Raw genomic sequence first — 16,593 nt, 5'->3', positions numbered from 1 at the left:
TGTATAAACATATGTTATAGTGATGTTGTATAAAATCTCTTTGCAAACTTGGATTTCTCTATTTTTTTTTTTAATGGTATTTGTCAAGAGCTTGGGTTCCGGACGTAGTGATGACTATTGAGTGAGCATGTCAGCAAGCCAGTGCCAGACTGAGGAGCTCTCAAGAGAAAAAAAAAGCACTCATCCAACACTTTTATTGAGGGTACGTAATATTTGTCATTGTGAAAGTTGCATTTAATAGCGTGCTGATAAATTATGGTCACATTTGAAAGCAGACGTGGACACCTTCTGATAGACAAGTTGCTACCATATAGGACTGCAGGGTCCTTGTTTGGTTTCAAGAGATGGCCGTGGGTTAAAAGGCTCAGCTCAAGCCTTCAAAACAGAGGTTAACAAATGTCTTAGTGGGCATTTTTATATACAGCCACTGGATACATTAAGCTGTTCATCAAAAAAAGTCCCTTTGGCATTCAAGGAGAATCTGAAAGTTATCACTAATTTGAAGAAAATGGAAACAGACTGAGAAGGACTCTTTTAGTCTGCAAGCCTGTGAAATGGTGGGGAGGACAGAGCTGTCCATCATCTGGTGTGCAGATGACAGACGCCTAAATGACAGATGCCTAATGAGCCTCAGCAGAGCACAATGGGAGCCTGGCTTAATAAGAAAAAAATTAAAAAATCATGACTGAGCCCAGTTTGAATCCAAACTGTGTCACTCTGCCCCCGTCATCAAAATCAAAATGCTCATATAGTTTTTGATTGGCTAGAAATGGGCATGCAATCAGAACATTTAAGATTAAAATGTCCTTTTACTGTTTATTGATCCTTGTAAAGCCATTCGGGCATCAAGCATAAATAAATTGTGACCTACAGTCAAAATCTGAGAGTGTCTTCCAGTCTCAGATTATTTCATCTGCACAGAGAAGAAGCCTGCCAGAGGGATAAAGCCCTGCACACTCATTGGCTGCAGCTCTGAGGTAAAGGGCAAGTGAAGGTAGCTAAACTACAACTTCAATACCACCCCCATTCTGGTGACATCATGCTGTCCTCACCGCTATGTTACGTAAACACAGAGCACATAACACAGCAATCCTGTCAAAGCAGCCACGTCATATAAATTATTTTACAGACATTTTTACAGCAATAAACGCCAGTGGTTGTGTTGTAATTGGTGCATTTTGGTTGAATTAGAGCTGAGTGAGCAATGCCATTTGGGTTTTTAATGAATGAATGCATGTCAGCTTCTGGGAGGTTGTCTAATCCTGTGTAATCCCTGCCTGATGAAACCAGATAGAGTGGAAATATTGGCAAAAAAGGGGGGATTAGTGACCATGGAGTCTGGCAAAACATGTGATTCCAGCATGAGCACATACTTTACTCACACATATGGAGCTCTTCCCTGGCACACATAGACAACACGCCAAAGCGCTCAAATTCATTCATGAGCCTTCATGTGTTCCACAAATAAGAAAGGAGGGGAAATGAGTCTAGTTATGCATAAACACTGCATCTCTTCTCATCTGCAACATTTTTTTCCCATAAGGTTCTTCATCACGGTGTACCCACGAGGAATGTACAGCAAAATAGGGAGAATTCAGCTGGCAGCTGATTCTGTGTGCCCTGACTACCGCACACATGGCCACGTCATGAGGACAGACTGTGACGGACAAAGCGACCTGAATCACTCAAGCTTTGGGCCAACAAAAAAATTAAAACTCCTACCGGGGGGAAATAAATAAATTAAAACAAATCTCTGCAGCAGACAGAAGTTTGGGGCTGGAGTTGTGCAAACACACAGCGGGAGTGTGTCTTCAAAGCGAGAGCAAATTCCATTCAAAGCAATTCCATGCTGCCTTTTAGATACATAACCCAGAAACGGCAGCACTGAGGTCATCCTGAGGTGATTTTTAAAAGAAAGATGTCACATTTTGAAAAAAATATACCAAGACAGAGAAGAAGATACGTTGTTACTGCTCTGTTACGATTACTAAATTACATTTAGACTTTAATACTGTCTTTTTAAGGAATTATGTTTATATAGCATGCTTCTTACAGTGCAACTGATTAAGCAAAAAACAACAATTTGGTTAATTTAGTTGTAAAACAATTGAGACAACAATTATACAAAAATAAGCTAAAATGCTTCTTGTTCGATTACTGCCGGCAGCCTGGATTTCCAACAGCTTTGTAAGAATAATGTTACGAGAGTGGAGGACCTGGAGCCTCAGGTAAACCAACACTATATAACTATCTGAAAATCTATTCTAATAGCGGGCAATGTATTTTTGTTTTGACTGATGTAAGCAGAGAGGCAAACTAAGCCTTTTAGACTATCACATTATTTTAAATGACTGCACATTCAAAATCATTTATCTGTGAACACTGGCTTGATTTAACTTCTTCGTTTCTCAGTACAAGTATAGGTAAGAAAACTAAGTGGGCTCTTAGCTCAGCGAATAGTTCTGTTAAAAAGCTAATTTATCAGATTGTACCCTTTTCTGTATAAAATACACCAAACCTTGACCAAAGCACTGCACCGTAAAAAAAAAATCCTAAAAAAGCAGTAATATTCCAGCAGCTGGGGCGCCAAAATAATACCAGAAAATAACAGAAAATAACTTTCTGAAATACGGTTATTTTCAGTAATGACAATACAGTTTGTTGCCCTAATTTTACATGGGATTTTAAACATTAAATTAGGTACATTTTAATGCGATTAAACAATGAAATTACCTATAATCAAGATCAATGAATGCAGCAATATGAATAATAATACTTAAATGTACAGAAATATACATTTAACAGTTGGTTTAAATAATAACGGATTGCATTCATATCGCGCTTTTTGAGACCCTCAAAGCGCTTTACAATTCCCCTCTGGCCATCGCCAGCAGGTGAAGAGTCTTGCCTAAAGACATAATGACCGAGAGTGTCCGAGCCGGGGCTCGACCCGGCAACCTTCTGATTGCAAGGCGAACTGCCAACACTTGAGCCACGATTGCCCTAAATAACAACAATAATAATAATTATTATTTGATGTAAAAAAAGTTTATAAGAATCATTTTATATATTTTTCCAAAGCATTACATTTGAATTTAACAGTTCAATCTTTCAAATAACGGACAAATATTTGTGAAATTATGATACATTTGTGAAAGTATTTTAACAATCTAAATATGCATATGTACAGACAGATGCATTTAAAAAACAAGAAAATTATGTTTTATTACATTTACAGTGATTTTATGTTAATTTACATTTGAAATGTAAAATCAGTCTATTTATGTGAATTTAATGATATTCTAGAAGAACAGTACAAAACTGTAAAATACACAGCACATTTTACAGTGTGTCGTGCTTGTACATTGTATGCATCATCTATCACTGTTCATGGCTGCCTTCTTATGTGTTTAAATTTTAGCTTTTATTATCACAAAGTTATCAGAGTTCTCCTCTTACTAGAAACGGATGGGTGTGTCACCAAAACCAATAAAAAATAAGGCTTACTGCTCTTCGTTACTTTCAAGTAACGAGACTGCTATTTCACACAGCTGCAGCTTTCTGGATCAACACCAGTTAACAGTAAAAATGTTCTTTACTGGACACCAGAACACTTTTAACATTTAACCTTACTGACAAACTGTCACAATACACCTTAGTCAACCACCTTCTATCTCTAAAAGTGCTTTGTTGTTTGAACAGGAAACAAATTATTTTCAAATTAATCACTTGCACTTCTGAACCAGACACCCAGTGGATTAGCTGTTGCCAGTTTCCCTCCCAAGTGACAAAATAATTAACTAACCAGTGGCCAAAACACTTAATCTCTGCACATACAGTAAACTACATGGAATGAGTTATTATTCCTGAGTGATTTTTGTCATATTCCTTAATCCCAACTCTGTGTTAAAGGTCAGGTGTATTGGGCAGGCATATAGCACCCACAGGTAATGGAAATGGGATACTTACCAAATGTGACAAATGTGACCAGTCCCATATCTTTTCCATACAACGTTCATTATTGGCTAAGATTCCTACCTTTACAGGGTCTTTTGTAAGCTGCAGTCCTCTGAGATAAAACATAATTTTATCACATAATTGAAATTACAGAATATTCTTTGAGAACAAAAGAAGTTTCCGCTCTGTCTGGAATCTGGTACAATTTTGTTTGATTCAGCCTGAGCAGACTACAGAAGGTGAACTGCAGTTTTTGATTATAGAAATAGTTGAATACAGCTTTATATTTTAAGAAAAGCTTGGCAAAAATTTAATATGGAAGAATTGTGCATGTGGCTACCCAGCTCCGTTAAACCTCCACAATACAGAGTAACATCACTTTAGTGGTACCATACCTTTGTAGGGTAAAGTCCAAAATATCAAAAAATAAGCTTAAGCCCCAAAGCTCATTATCCATGGCCTCTTTGAATGCGCTTTGTTCTGTAGAATAAAATGAAAACACAAACAGGATGCTCGGAAATGAGTCATCCCAAATTATGGGACAGAAGTCAATAGCAATTAACCTGTCACCATAATGTTGTATAAATGCATTAATCCCATTTCATTTCCCACTGAATTATGCTTCCTGACTAGTAATTTTATGCAACTGGTGTTTGACCCACATCACTCACATACATCGATGGATTAACTGAAGTCGACTACATACCCAAAGTTATTTATAAATAGCTTCTTGAGTATGTGATAGACAAACAGAAAATCTATATTTTTATACCTATTTATTTAGAGCCAGATCTATATATATCTAGATCTATATGTAAATAGCAGCATGGTGGTGCAGCTCCATATGACGACATGTTTGACAAAAAAGCATATGACAAAACAATGTTGTAAATTTTGAAATTGTATGTTACAAAAATAAAATACACAGATCAGGCATGTTAACAGTTTATGTTTATTCAGACAAAGACCAAATAAGACAAATCCTGATGTTTATCCCAAACTGTGGAATCACACTTACAATAATTAAAAATGAGACAAACGACTCATTCTGTCATCATCAGTGCATCAAAACATTTCTGGAATCTGAAAAGACGCTTTATTAATTGAATTTTATTCTAGTTCTCTCAAATCTGTCAGCTTTAACGCTGACAGGAAGGACTTCCTGCTGTCAGGTGTGTCACTACCAATCTTTAATGATCTCTTCCTGTCACTTAAAACTCAGATCGTTAATTGTGGCTGATACGAAGCATTCATAGTTTCCAACTTGTTTCTTGAAACTAATTAGTGCCTTGGCTGTATATGCTATACCTTCATTGCTATTAAAGAAAGAATATTTTTTTTTATTATGTCTGTGAAGGTTCTCAGTCATCCAGGTCATCGTAGTCAAAGGAGCTTGATTTTTTTAAATTAATTTCTATAATTTCTATTTCTATACATACAGTTACAGTGGTGATTTTATACATCAAACATGGCAGGATTTTAAATGTGAAGTAAAGTAAGTAAAATAATAATAACAACAACAACAACAGGTTTGAGGGTGCTCTTAATGCTTTGTTTCCAACAGTTTTTTCTCATGGCTCTGTGTGATGTAAAGAGACTGGAGATCCTTCAGCCAATTTCAACTTGAAAAGCCAGAGCAAGAGGCATCTGATAAACACCTGTCAAGGTTACTTTTATTCCCCATAACCTTAAAACACACTTAAATACAGAAGAAACACATGCATATAGTTGTGAATATGCAAAACATCAAAGACCTTTATATATTTCTTGACCTTCGTGCTCTCAGAGCAGAACTGGCTAACAAGCTCTTTTACCTTCAGCAAACTGTACTTGGCCTTTTTATGGTACAACAGTTCCACATTGTGTGTTTTTAATCTGCCACCTTGGAAACCTTCAGTCTAGCCTCTGCTACCCTGTACTCAGAAAAACAAAAACACTTCAGTTCTTTTTCCCACTGTAGCGGTGGTACTAAATCTCTAATGTGCTTGTAAATGAGGTTGTATTTGCAACACGAATGCATTCAGTTCCAACAGAGCATAGCAAAACTATTTCTCCTTTTTTGCGGCATGAAATCATGGTGCATTGAACAGACCTTTGTGCCGTGCAAGTGCTAGATCTAGGTGAGCGCCATCCTTTGTGTGCCACCTTTTTAATATGAGCTGACAAAGTAAGTCACATAACCAATGAGAGAAAATGTTCATTCAAAGTGTCATTCAAACCAACATTCGGCAGTAAAACTTTTTATTTTTTAACAAGCCACAGGTGAGCTAAGCTGCAGATTGATTTCCCCCAGCAAGCCTCTGATGAGTCGTTTAAGTCCACCTGATTATCATCTCAATGCAGCTGTTAGTAAAATTGACTGAGACATGACCAGTGTCACACATCTGCTTATTGATGGCCTAGAAATGCAGCAGAGAATCAGAAATATTTCTCCTTCTTTTGTTTATGAATCTAAACTTTCTGATTATTTCCAGGTTTACGTAAAAATATGACAGACCTATTTAAATGACAGATATACCATACCATGAAGTACTTCATCTGCAAAGCACGGACACAGTTACATAAACTGCCCTTGGTTTGTCTGCCTGCTAGACCTATTCACCAGTTCTATAGTCATCCTAGTCACTTGTTTTTCTCATTGAATTTTGAATTTGAATGATGACCAGAGAAGCAAACCAACAACACAATAAGCAGCTCTTCAGATTATCACCTTCAGTGAAAGCAGACAGGGCCAAAGTCACAATAGTGTGACTTTTTCAATCAAGTTATCCCTTCAGAGAGGGTTGTATTAAATAGAAATAATCAAAAATATACCCCGATTTTAAAATAGGATAGAAGTGCTCCATGTACTTGCATGAGAAGAGTGAAGATGACAGCCAAGTCGGAAAACTTGAGGAGATAATAGCTGAACATGACCTCTGTATGAACTTGAATTATATGCCTCATTTAACTGTTTCTCAAAATTCATTCTGTGCTTCACCAGAAGTTGCCTGGCATGGCTCGAGAGATAAAAAAGAGGTTAGAAATTAATTTCACTTGAATTGTAATTTAATGAGGGGTATATAGTATATATTCAGAATGTATTATATATGAAAGAATGAGATGTGGATTTTAAACAAAATAGTTTCTCTTTGTTCTTAATCATGTCAAAGTAATTTTTTCTAAGAGAAGGTTAAGTAGCAAATCGCAGCTGTTATCCTGAGGATTAGACTATCACACCTGATCCTGCTCCCAAGGTCATCTTCTTCTTTGTTTCATTTCCTTTTTGCTTTCCTTTTACTTTTGTTTTTTTTTTTTTTGTTTTTTTTTGTTTTTTTTTTTTTTTAAATGACATCAGAAACAGCAGTATGCGACATTACGTGATGGCAGAGCTTCAGTTCATCCTTTGTCATTTTTTTTTTTTTTTTTTTTAATAAATAGGACAGGGGGAATGAATGAGAGAAAGAGGGGGAGAGAAAGAAAGAAAACCAAAGGGGAGAAGAGACGGTGAGAAGGGGGGGGAAGAGAGAGAAAAAAAAAAAAAAAGAACTCCTGGGTCACCTGTATGGAGAAAAAAAAAAAACAAACAAAAAAAACAAACAGAGGAGACAGCAAACAACAAAGAGTAACATAATGATAGAGAAAACAAAGCACCATCACAATAAACTAGCTAGTCATAGATATCAATATTTACTAAATAATAAACGATATTGTGCAGCACGCAAGATAGACAGCGCACAGTGTGCTTTGAGGCAGCAGCCAAGAAAGCTTTAGTCCGCGTCTGTGAATACCCATGTGTGCATACCTGTGTGGATCAGCATGCTTGCATTCCAAAGGTTTCTCCATGTAATGATCTGCTAGGGAGTGTGGGGGGGCCACAGCCCCGTCCTCCAGGGTGTGAAGCGGGTATGGAGGAGATCAAAACTCCAGACATCCAGAGGCCCCCAGAACACAAGAGACCATGGAAGACCAACAGAGGGGCAGCCGCGCCACTGTTCCAGTAAGAGCCGAGGAGAGTCCCAGATGAGGGCTCGCCCAGCAGCCGCGGAGCAGAAGTCAGGGGGAGTTGCAGTGACGCGCCCGTGAGCTCCGCCGGCCCCCAGCTGCGCCTGAGTGACCGAGCCCCAGGCCGAGAGGCCGGGGGCACCCCACCTCCAAAGGGGCCCGAGCGAGCCCCAGGCCCCAGGCCCCGACAAGCGGCCGCCAAGGAGTGAGCCGGTGTGTACCCGGACGCCCACCCCCAGACACAAAGAACCACCAACACACCGACACCTGAGGGAGTCCGCCACCGGCAGGGGAAGTGGTGGTGGGTGGAGATAGGCCTCCAAACCTTGGAGGGCCTGAGGTGTCCCCAGAGAGGTGGCGTCTGATACCCAACCTGACATATAGACACAGACATACAGGCACACACAGACACAAACATCCATTCCCACCCTCATGCTCTCATATGCACTCACTCCACACTCAACCAACGTGGAGACAGACATAAAGAGACGCTGTACACACAATCACACTCCCCAAGCGTACTCTACAAACCGGGTCTAGGTACCCTTGCCCCTGGAGGGGGGAATTGCACCCAGACCCAGGTGGTGTTACCCTTTTCCCTGCGGTGGGGAGAGGCAGACCACCCCGACTCCGCAGCAGCAGGGAGGCCCCACACACTTTTGTTTTGACTCACTCACCTCACTTGGTTTTGGTAAAGTCTTCACTTCCTGTCCTTGTGTGTTTCACTCCACTGTGATCGCCTGCCTTGCTTTAGGTATCTCTTCTTGGTACAACACCTTCTTTAGTGTGCACGCTTTGTCTATGTTAACATCTCGCTTCAATTTCTACACTTGCTTGCATCTTTTCTTTACTTCTTGTTTCCTTCCAACAGGCAGGTAATGAAGAAATGTCTTTTTATTTTCTTAAATATCCAAACACATATATAATATATAATATGTCAAACACAAGCAATGGTAGAAAAACAAATTAAGTATACCCTCTTTAGAGCTTAAGGTTTTACTTATCAGGACAAGAAAAAAAAATAAAATGAGGTAAATATTGTTAGGTATTTTAGTACCATGGTAGCATTTACTGGATATTGTTTTATAGTGACATTATGCAGGAAAACTCTGTCATTCAATAAGGCCCCTTTGTTTTAGTTATTTTTCTCTTTGACCCAAGAATTGATGTGTGAGAATCACAGGCTGGTACAAGGTTGAAATACCACAGAGATCACTCCCTCAGCTACATTAGTTTCTTAATCTTTTAGACGCCTGTTGAAGGCCAAATGGTTTGTTTCAGATTTCACTAATGAAAGAACTCTTTGTTTTGTGCCTTGAAAATATGTCGCTGAGATAATCACAATTGTAGCTGAACTAATAAACTACACAAAGGATGCTTCTTCACCCAAGGGCAGGAAGACGCTCCCTTATCTTGGTCTGTACTGGTTTAAACTGATAATCTGCTGTCTCATGAATTTTACCCTCTATATAAACTGTTGTACTTGTGAATAAAGTTGAGTCAATTTGGGAAGACAATCTAAAGCAGTCTCTGTTTTCTTGTTCTCCCAAGCTGCTCCCGAGCTCGTACTAACACGCTGAATGGCATGCTTGAATATTGCTTGAGAATATATTTGACTGTGTTACAGACTAAGGGACATTCTCTGCTGATAGACGTCCACGCCTCGGAGGAAGCCGATCCACGGAGTAGGCCCTGGAAACCGTTTCCTTCAATTTTGGTGTCAGAAGTGGGATCCTGACGAAGGTAGGCACTCGTCTTTTATTTTATAAGACTGTGTTATGCCTTTCTCAGTGATCCACATAGAAACGGGATACGCTGACGAGGCCTTCTTCAGTGGCCCACATAGTAACAAGTGGGATACGCTGAGGAGCCTTCGTTAGTGGCCCACATAGAAACACAGGAAGTTGCCTGCTGTCATAAACTAAGAAGTTGCTCACCAGCAGAAAGGACACAGGAAGTTGCCTGGGGTCATAAAACGAGAAGTTGCTCGTTAAAAAGTGAGAAGTTGCTCACTAAAAAGATAAAATTGCTAGCAAAAAAATCAAGTAACCTCAGGTGTGCCACAGCAAAATAAAAACTAACTTAAAACCTTCAAGCGCCTAAACCCCTCTGGAAATCACTGACCATGGGTCAGAATAATTCAAAGACCTTAGACGGGTCCGATAAAAACTCAAAATTAACTGTAAAACCGAAAAAAATAAAATATAAAATCACAAATAGCGGCTCAGTACGACTCCCACTTCCGGTTACGTTTAACCCACGCTCGCGAATCAATGAAGACTTCCATGATTACGTATCCAGAACATGCGGAAGTGCTTACGTGACTGATTTCGTCTCGAACTTAAGAACTATAACTTTAATGCATCCTAATGTATTTCCGGAGCCCTATCCCGAACGATTATCGCCAGAAAACAGGTCAGTAGAAATGTTAAATACTATTTGTGATAAGGAAAGTAGGCTGATTAAAAAGTCCTGTAAAAAATATATGATAGAATGCAATGAAATAATACCCAGATTTGGAATACCTCACCAAATTAACAGTGATAGAGGACCTTCATTCACATCAGAAGTAATTCAAAAGTGTGCTAAAACTCTAGCAATAGACTGGAAATATCATGTGCCATACCACCCTCAGAGTTCAGGAGTTGTAGAAAGAATGAATAGGACCATAAAAAATCGCCTGACTAAAGCAATGATAGAAACAGGAATGACCTGGATCAAACTACTTCCTCAAATCCTCTGCGAGATTAGAATGACTCCATCCGCAGCAACCAAATTATCTCCATTTGAAATAATCATGGGAAGACCGTTTCCAACACCATGGTCAGCCTCCAGAGGGGCACCGCTATTGGAAGGGGACATAGACACTGCATTGTCTGACTATGTTCATAACCTGGTAGAAACACTGAATACTAACTATCAGAAAGTTTGTCTCTCTCAGCCTCTCCCTTCCATAGATCCAACCCATCCGTGGAAACCAGGAGATGCGGTGTTGGTAAAGTCACTAAAACCAAGGGCACTCGGGGAGGCCGCGTGTTCCAGCCCCCAGACTGTACTTGCAGTGACGAGAACCAGCATCCTAACAGATGGACAACCTCAGTGGATTCATGCCAGCAGGGTTAAGACCAGCCCCACCAAACCACCTAAGGCGTCGGATCAAGTAGATGACGACTCAGGCGAGCCAACGCCTGGATCCAATCCACCTACACACACACAATCACTGATTAACACACAACGCCTGAAAGAACAACAACAAGGTACTCGAACATCCAGCAGGAACAGAAAGCCTAGAGTACCACACAATGTCTAACCTGATAAAGATAGACTCGTTTCATCCTGATAATGGAGAAAATGAAATGCCCATTGTCATCACACGACGCTTATACGGTGTCTCTCGAACCTGGGACCAGGCCAGAAGACGACTAAAGAACTGTCTTTTTTATATATTTAGGTTATTAATCATATCTACTGCATTAACCTTAGGATTTTTATTTACTATTTCGTATTGTAAAGTGCAACCCTGTTCAAATTTCTGCAAGCCACATTTTCAATGATAACCCATATAGCTACTAGTACAGCTACTTCAATGTATTTGCAATTAGCACAAATTGATCCTGAGGATGTGCCAGATGTTACCAATGATGTTCCTGATGTGTATATTGAACATTAGGTTGTGAACTATTACATTTTATGATTTGCTTTTTATATTATGTTATTACATTTGTGATTTTTCCTTTCTATTTGAGTTATTATTTTTAAAAATAATAAAAGAGGGGAACTGTTAGGTATTTTAGTACCATGGTAGCATTTACTGGATATTGTTTTATAGTGACATTATGCAGGAAAACTCTGTCATTCAATAAGGCCCCTTTGTTTTAGTTATTTTTCTCTTTGACCCAAGAATTGATGTGTGAGAATCACAGGCTGGTACAAGGTTGAAATACCACAGAGATCACTCCCTCAGCTACATTAGTTTCTTAATCTTTTAGACGCCTGTTGAAGGCCAAATGGTTTGTTTCAGATTTCACTAATGAAAGAACTCTTTGTTTTGTGCCTTGAAAATATGTCGCTGAGATAATCACAATTGTAGCTGAACTAATAAACTACACAAAGGATGCTTCTTCACCCAAGGGCAGGAAGACGCTCCCTTATCTTGGTCTGTACTGGTTTAAACTGATAATCTGCTGTCTCATGAATTTTACCCTCTATATAAACTGTTGTACTTGTGAATAAAGTTGAGTCAATTTGGGAAGACAATCTAAAGCAGTCTCTGTTTTCTTGTTCTCCCAAGCTGCTCCCGAGCTCGTACTAACACGCTGAATGGCATGCTTGAATATTGCTTGAGAATATATTTGACTGTGTTACAGACTAAGGGACATTCTCTGCTGATAGACGTCCACGCCTCGAAGGAAGTCGATCCACGGATTAGGCCTTGGAAACCGTTTCCTTCAAATATAACCTCAGATAAGCTACAAAACATGACTTATCACATGATATAATTATTTATTTAACAAAAACTAAGCTAAAAGCAGTGCGTGAAAAACTAATTACACCCCTTCTGCTCTCAGGAAATTAAGTAACTAGCGACAAGAGCTGATAATCAAATGCACTTGATTAAATGCTCATCGGCATCTAAAGTGTGAAACCTCTATAAAAGCAGATGTTTTGGCAGTTTTCTGAGCTCCAGCATTCAGGTGTGCATTAAAACAATGCCAAGGAGAAAAGAGATCAGTAGTGATTTTAAGAAGCAAGTGCTGCAGCCCATCAGTCTGTGAAGGCCTATAAGATCATTTCCAAACAATTTAGTCCACGATTCTCCAGTGAGAATGATTATTAATAAGTGGAAAACATTCAAGACAAATATGTCTCAACTCTACAGGCCTCATTTAGCATCTTAGAAGTAACATACAGTTAAGAGGAAACTGAATACGTATGATGTGGTATGTTTGGAAAGGTTGCCAGGAGAAAGCCTATTCTCTCTAAAAAGGAACGTGGCAGCATGGCTAAGAGTGGCAAAGCTGTATCTGAAGAAACCAGAAGACATCAGGACAGATGAGATTGGGTGGCTGTGGCTGAGGTGGTAGAGCAGATCAGCTACTGATCGCAAGGTCGGTGGTTCGATCCTTGGCTTCCCCAGTCTGCATGTCAAGTATCCTTGGGCAAGATACTAACCCAAATTGTCCTCCGATGCGTTCATCGGAGTGTGAATGCAGGTTAGTTTGCACTTGTGTATAGAAGTGGGTGTGAATGGGTGAATGAGGCATGTTGTATAGAGCACTTTGAGTACTCCAGGAGAGTAGAAAAGCGCTATATAAGAATCACTCCATTTACCATATGTCCTACCAGCTGCCAAGTAGGGTGTTGGAGGGCTGATGATTTGGGCAGTCGCTGAGTTGAACCATAAACTCCACTGTTTACAAAAGTATTCTAGAGTCGAATATGAGGCCATCTGTCGGTCTGCTAAAACTAGGCCAAAGCTGGGTCATGAAACAGGACAATAATCCAAAGCACAGCAGAACAGAATGACTGAAGAATCAAGATGTTCCAATGGACCAGTCAGACGTCCAGACCTAAACCTGACTGAGATGCTTAAGACCTTAAGAGAGTGGTATATAAATGGATGCCCACAAACCTCAGGGAACTGAAATAACATTGTTAGATGATATGAGAGATTAGTGTAGTTCATTTACTGACACAAATGGCACAAATGCCCAAATAGTGAAAATTGTTAATTAAAACATCTTCATTGAATTTGTTTAAGGTTGAGGAAGATCTTATTTGGGTATAGTAAAATGGTGACAAGGTTTGGAAGCAAATTGTCCAAAATCCTGTATGAGCATTGTTCTTGGTGATACTGGGTTGCAAACCCCAGGATCATCATGAATTCTGCTTTGCTGATTTAGCCAACATAAAGTTTTCAAAAAGCAGTTCTATGACCACTGTGTGTGAGACATATCCCCCTGTTTTCTCAGAGGGTCCGTAAGGTTACTCTGCTAACCTTTGTCAAATTGTTCATGGACTTTTAATCCAGCTTCAGACCTATTTAATACAGTTGCACTATAACAGGATTGGGAATCTTTAACCCCCTGTGACATGGTTGCCAGCTGTTCCCACCCACTCACAGTGGGTCAGCCCACACAGGGATGCTGATGGGTGGGGCAGGATGGGAGGACATGCCTGGAAAGTGAGAGGATCCTCTTAGCTTAGTGCAGATTGCTGCAGCGTAAAGACAAGAGGAATGCTGAGCCCAAAGGTGCTTTAAAACGTCGCAGAGGAGTGGATATTTTGCATAGATTTTCTTCATTCATTTTATATTTTTCCTTCATTCTTACACCTGGAGTTTAAAGCTTTGGTTGGGCCATATTTATGGATTGCTGAGAGGACAGACGACAGGTGACTCACAATGGCCATGGCTTTGGATGCAGTGTGGGTGAGGGTGAAGAATGTTTGCAAGCAGAACGGGCTCCTCATCATGTCAGTAATGGCTGTGGTCATTGGATGTCTTTTGGGTTTCTTCCTGAGGACACGGCGTCTCACGGAGCAGGTCAGTGTGTCTCCTCCCCTTGACTCAGTGTGACGTCATGCAGAGAGAACCCTGTATGTATACTCAGTACAAAGACATAAGGTTGCTGTTTTCATCAAATTGAGAAAATGATGCTTATATTAGCCATGTAAAGCATTATTATTCATACCAATATTTTCCCAGTTTTATTGAAGTTCAGCCTTTAACCCTAAACTGCATATTGGCTAAGTGATAAAGTGCTTACCCTTGTACTGTTTAATAAAGGCTGTCATCAAAAACTAAAAATCGTCTGAATTTTCAGAAAACAGACCTTATTTCCAGGAAACCTACTGCATTCATAACAATATCAAATAATAACAATTTGAAAGCGATCGCAATAATTCCCACAGGAGAATGAAAAACCCTCTGGTTGTATTTGATAAAATTGTACTACACTCTCTGCAATAATGAGGATTATAATGCATTGCAGGAAGTAGTTGTGTGTATTGCTAGAATGGTGAGGAAACAGGCAATAACAAAGCGAGTAAGACTGGCTAGCCAGGAGTTTAGTGTATAGCGAGATAATAACCTGAAACACTGGATGGAAAGACCAGCAGTATCCATATTTAAATTCCTAAGTTTATTGGGGAAGAGCTGGAAAAACATTGTGGAAGCAAATCAGTCAGAGGCTTCAGCAAAAGTGTTATTGTAAAATTTTCAAAAGAAATGATGCGTTTGTTTTTCTGCTAAATGAGTGAAAAGTTATATTAGCACACTCTTGATGGTACTCCTGCTTTAATGTGTCTTTGCACTGATTTTACATTTGCTTCTGTCTGGATAGAGTGTAACTGTTTTGGGTAGAGATGTCTCCTAAACACATGCAGGAGCAATAAAGTTCCTTTTTGAAAAGAGCACAGCAAGAAGAATACACTCACCAAATGGATGTGTGATTGTTCCTGTTCAAAGTGGCTGTGCAAGTTGTGGGTCTTAGCTTTCCTAAGAACTGCTCATTCATACAACACGAGTGACTAAAGTAGTTTTTTTCCACCATAAATTAAAGGTAAAAACATGCATGAAACTGAATAAAAACAAGAAAGAAAAGCACTGTGTACTCATCTAGCTACCTTCCTAAGCAGTACTTTGAGATTTAGACCATTAGTGTTGAAATCTTTTGGATGAATGAATAAAAATTGAATTCTACTGAGCTGTGATTGATAAATTTGGGTGGAAACGCCTTGGGAATGCATTCATGTCTCTGGAGTGTGTGTGTGTGTGTGGGGGGGGGGGGGGGGGGGGGCGGAAGCTGCATCTACACTGGAAGTGATCCACTCCTTGCACACTGCTTTGAAGCTGAAAGTTACCTAATTAGTAGGCAATTGTCTATTCTATATTCAGCATACATGTCAGTCACTGGTACATGGTGATGTTATTGGTAGTCATTTCATTACTGCAGCTGACTCAGAGAGGAGAGACACACAAAACACAAAACACAAAACACAAAACGATGCACTTAGCTCTGCATCACTTCTACTGAAGGGGAAACTTTTAGCTGCCACTATAATAAAAGGAATAAGTATAGTAAGCAAAAGCTGTTTACTTGTTCATATATCAAACCATAGTCGTGTGCATTAAAATTTGCTGATTGCCAGTGACTCCCAAAAGCAAATATGAGCCCTCTGAATTTAACATTTAACAAGTAGCCATAAATGGATAAGAAGCTGCAGTCCAAATATTAGGTAGCAGAAGCTAACTCATAACATAGGGCCAGCTAGATGCCTACAAATAAAATACCAGAAATTCACTAACTGAAGTGCAGCCCTCCTGGTCTGTTGGCACAGTTAACTGCACAGCAGATCATATTATTTTCTCAGATATTTTACTCCTTTCAAGGCTCCAAAGCGCTCCAAAATGAACAAGGTCGAGAGATTTAGTTCAGTGGCTCATATCGCCTGAGGTAAAGCATAGCAGACAGAAAGTGATTGGCCTGCAGTCTCCTGTGTCAGCATCCACCTGCTACTCAAAGTACCATACATATGTATGATTATGTATGATGTATAGCTTAAAGCCATATCAAAATTTAACCTGGTTATATTAATATTCATCTTCGCTCTCAGGAGCTTAGTGCATTCCAGCACGGTACTCTGGTAGGA

The 16,593-nt window shown here is 39.6% G+C and overlaps 1 protein-coding gene and 1 long non-coding RNA gene across 2 annotated transcripts in view; both read left to right on the top strand.

Annotated features, from left to right (window-relative positions):
* The first annotated feature begins 8,892 nt into the window (after positions 1-8,892).
* On the top strand, positions 8,893-12,198 carry LOC146546917 (uncharacterized). Its single transcript, XR_014890832.1, has 2 exons — positions 8,893-10,356; positions 10,883-12,198. It is a non-coding gene; the product is annotated as an uncharacterized LOC146546917 (long non-coding RNA).
* Positions 12,199-14,143: 1,945 nt separating this feature from the next.
* slc1a7b (solute carrier family 1 member 7b) overlaps positions 14,144-16,593 on the top strand; it is a 48,836-nt gene continuing 46,386 nt past the window's right edge. The window contains exon 1 of the mRNA XM_085266547.1: positions 14,144-14,485. Coding sequence (XP_085122673.1) covers positions 14,345-14,485 — 141 coding nt within the window. The 5' untranslated portion in view covers positions 14,144-14,344. The remainder of the gene's footprint in view (positions 14,486-16,593) is intronic.

Source organism: Mchenga conophoros, linkage group LG23 (genome assembly GCF_057382185.1).
Source record: "Mchenga conophoros isolate Kocher_MC1m ecotype Shallow Benthic linkage group LG23, M_conophoros_male_GT1.1, whole genome shotgun sequence".
NCBI classification, from domain to species: domain Eukaryota; kingdom Metazoa; phylum Chordata; class Actinopteri; order Cichliformes; family Cichlidae; genus Mchenga; species Mchenga conophoros.
This window is presented reverse-complemented; position numbering and strand designations above follow the sequence as displayed.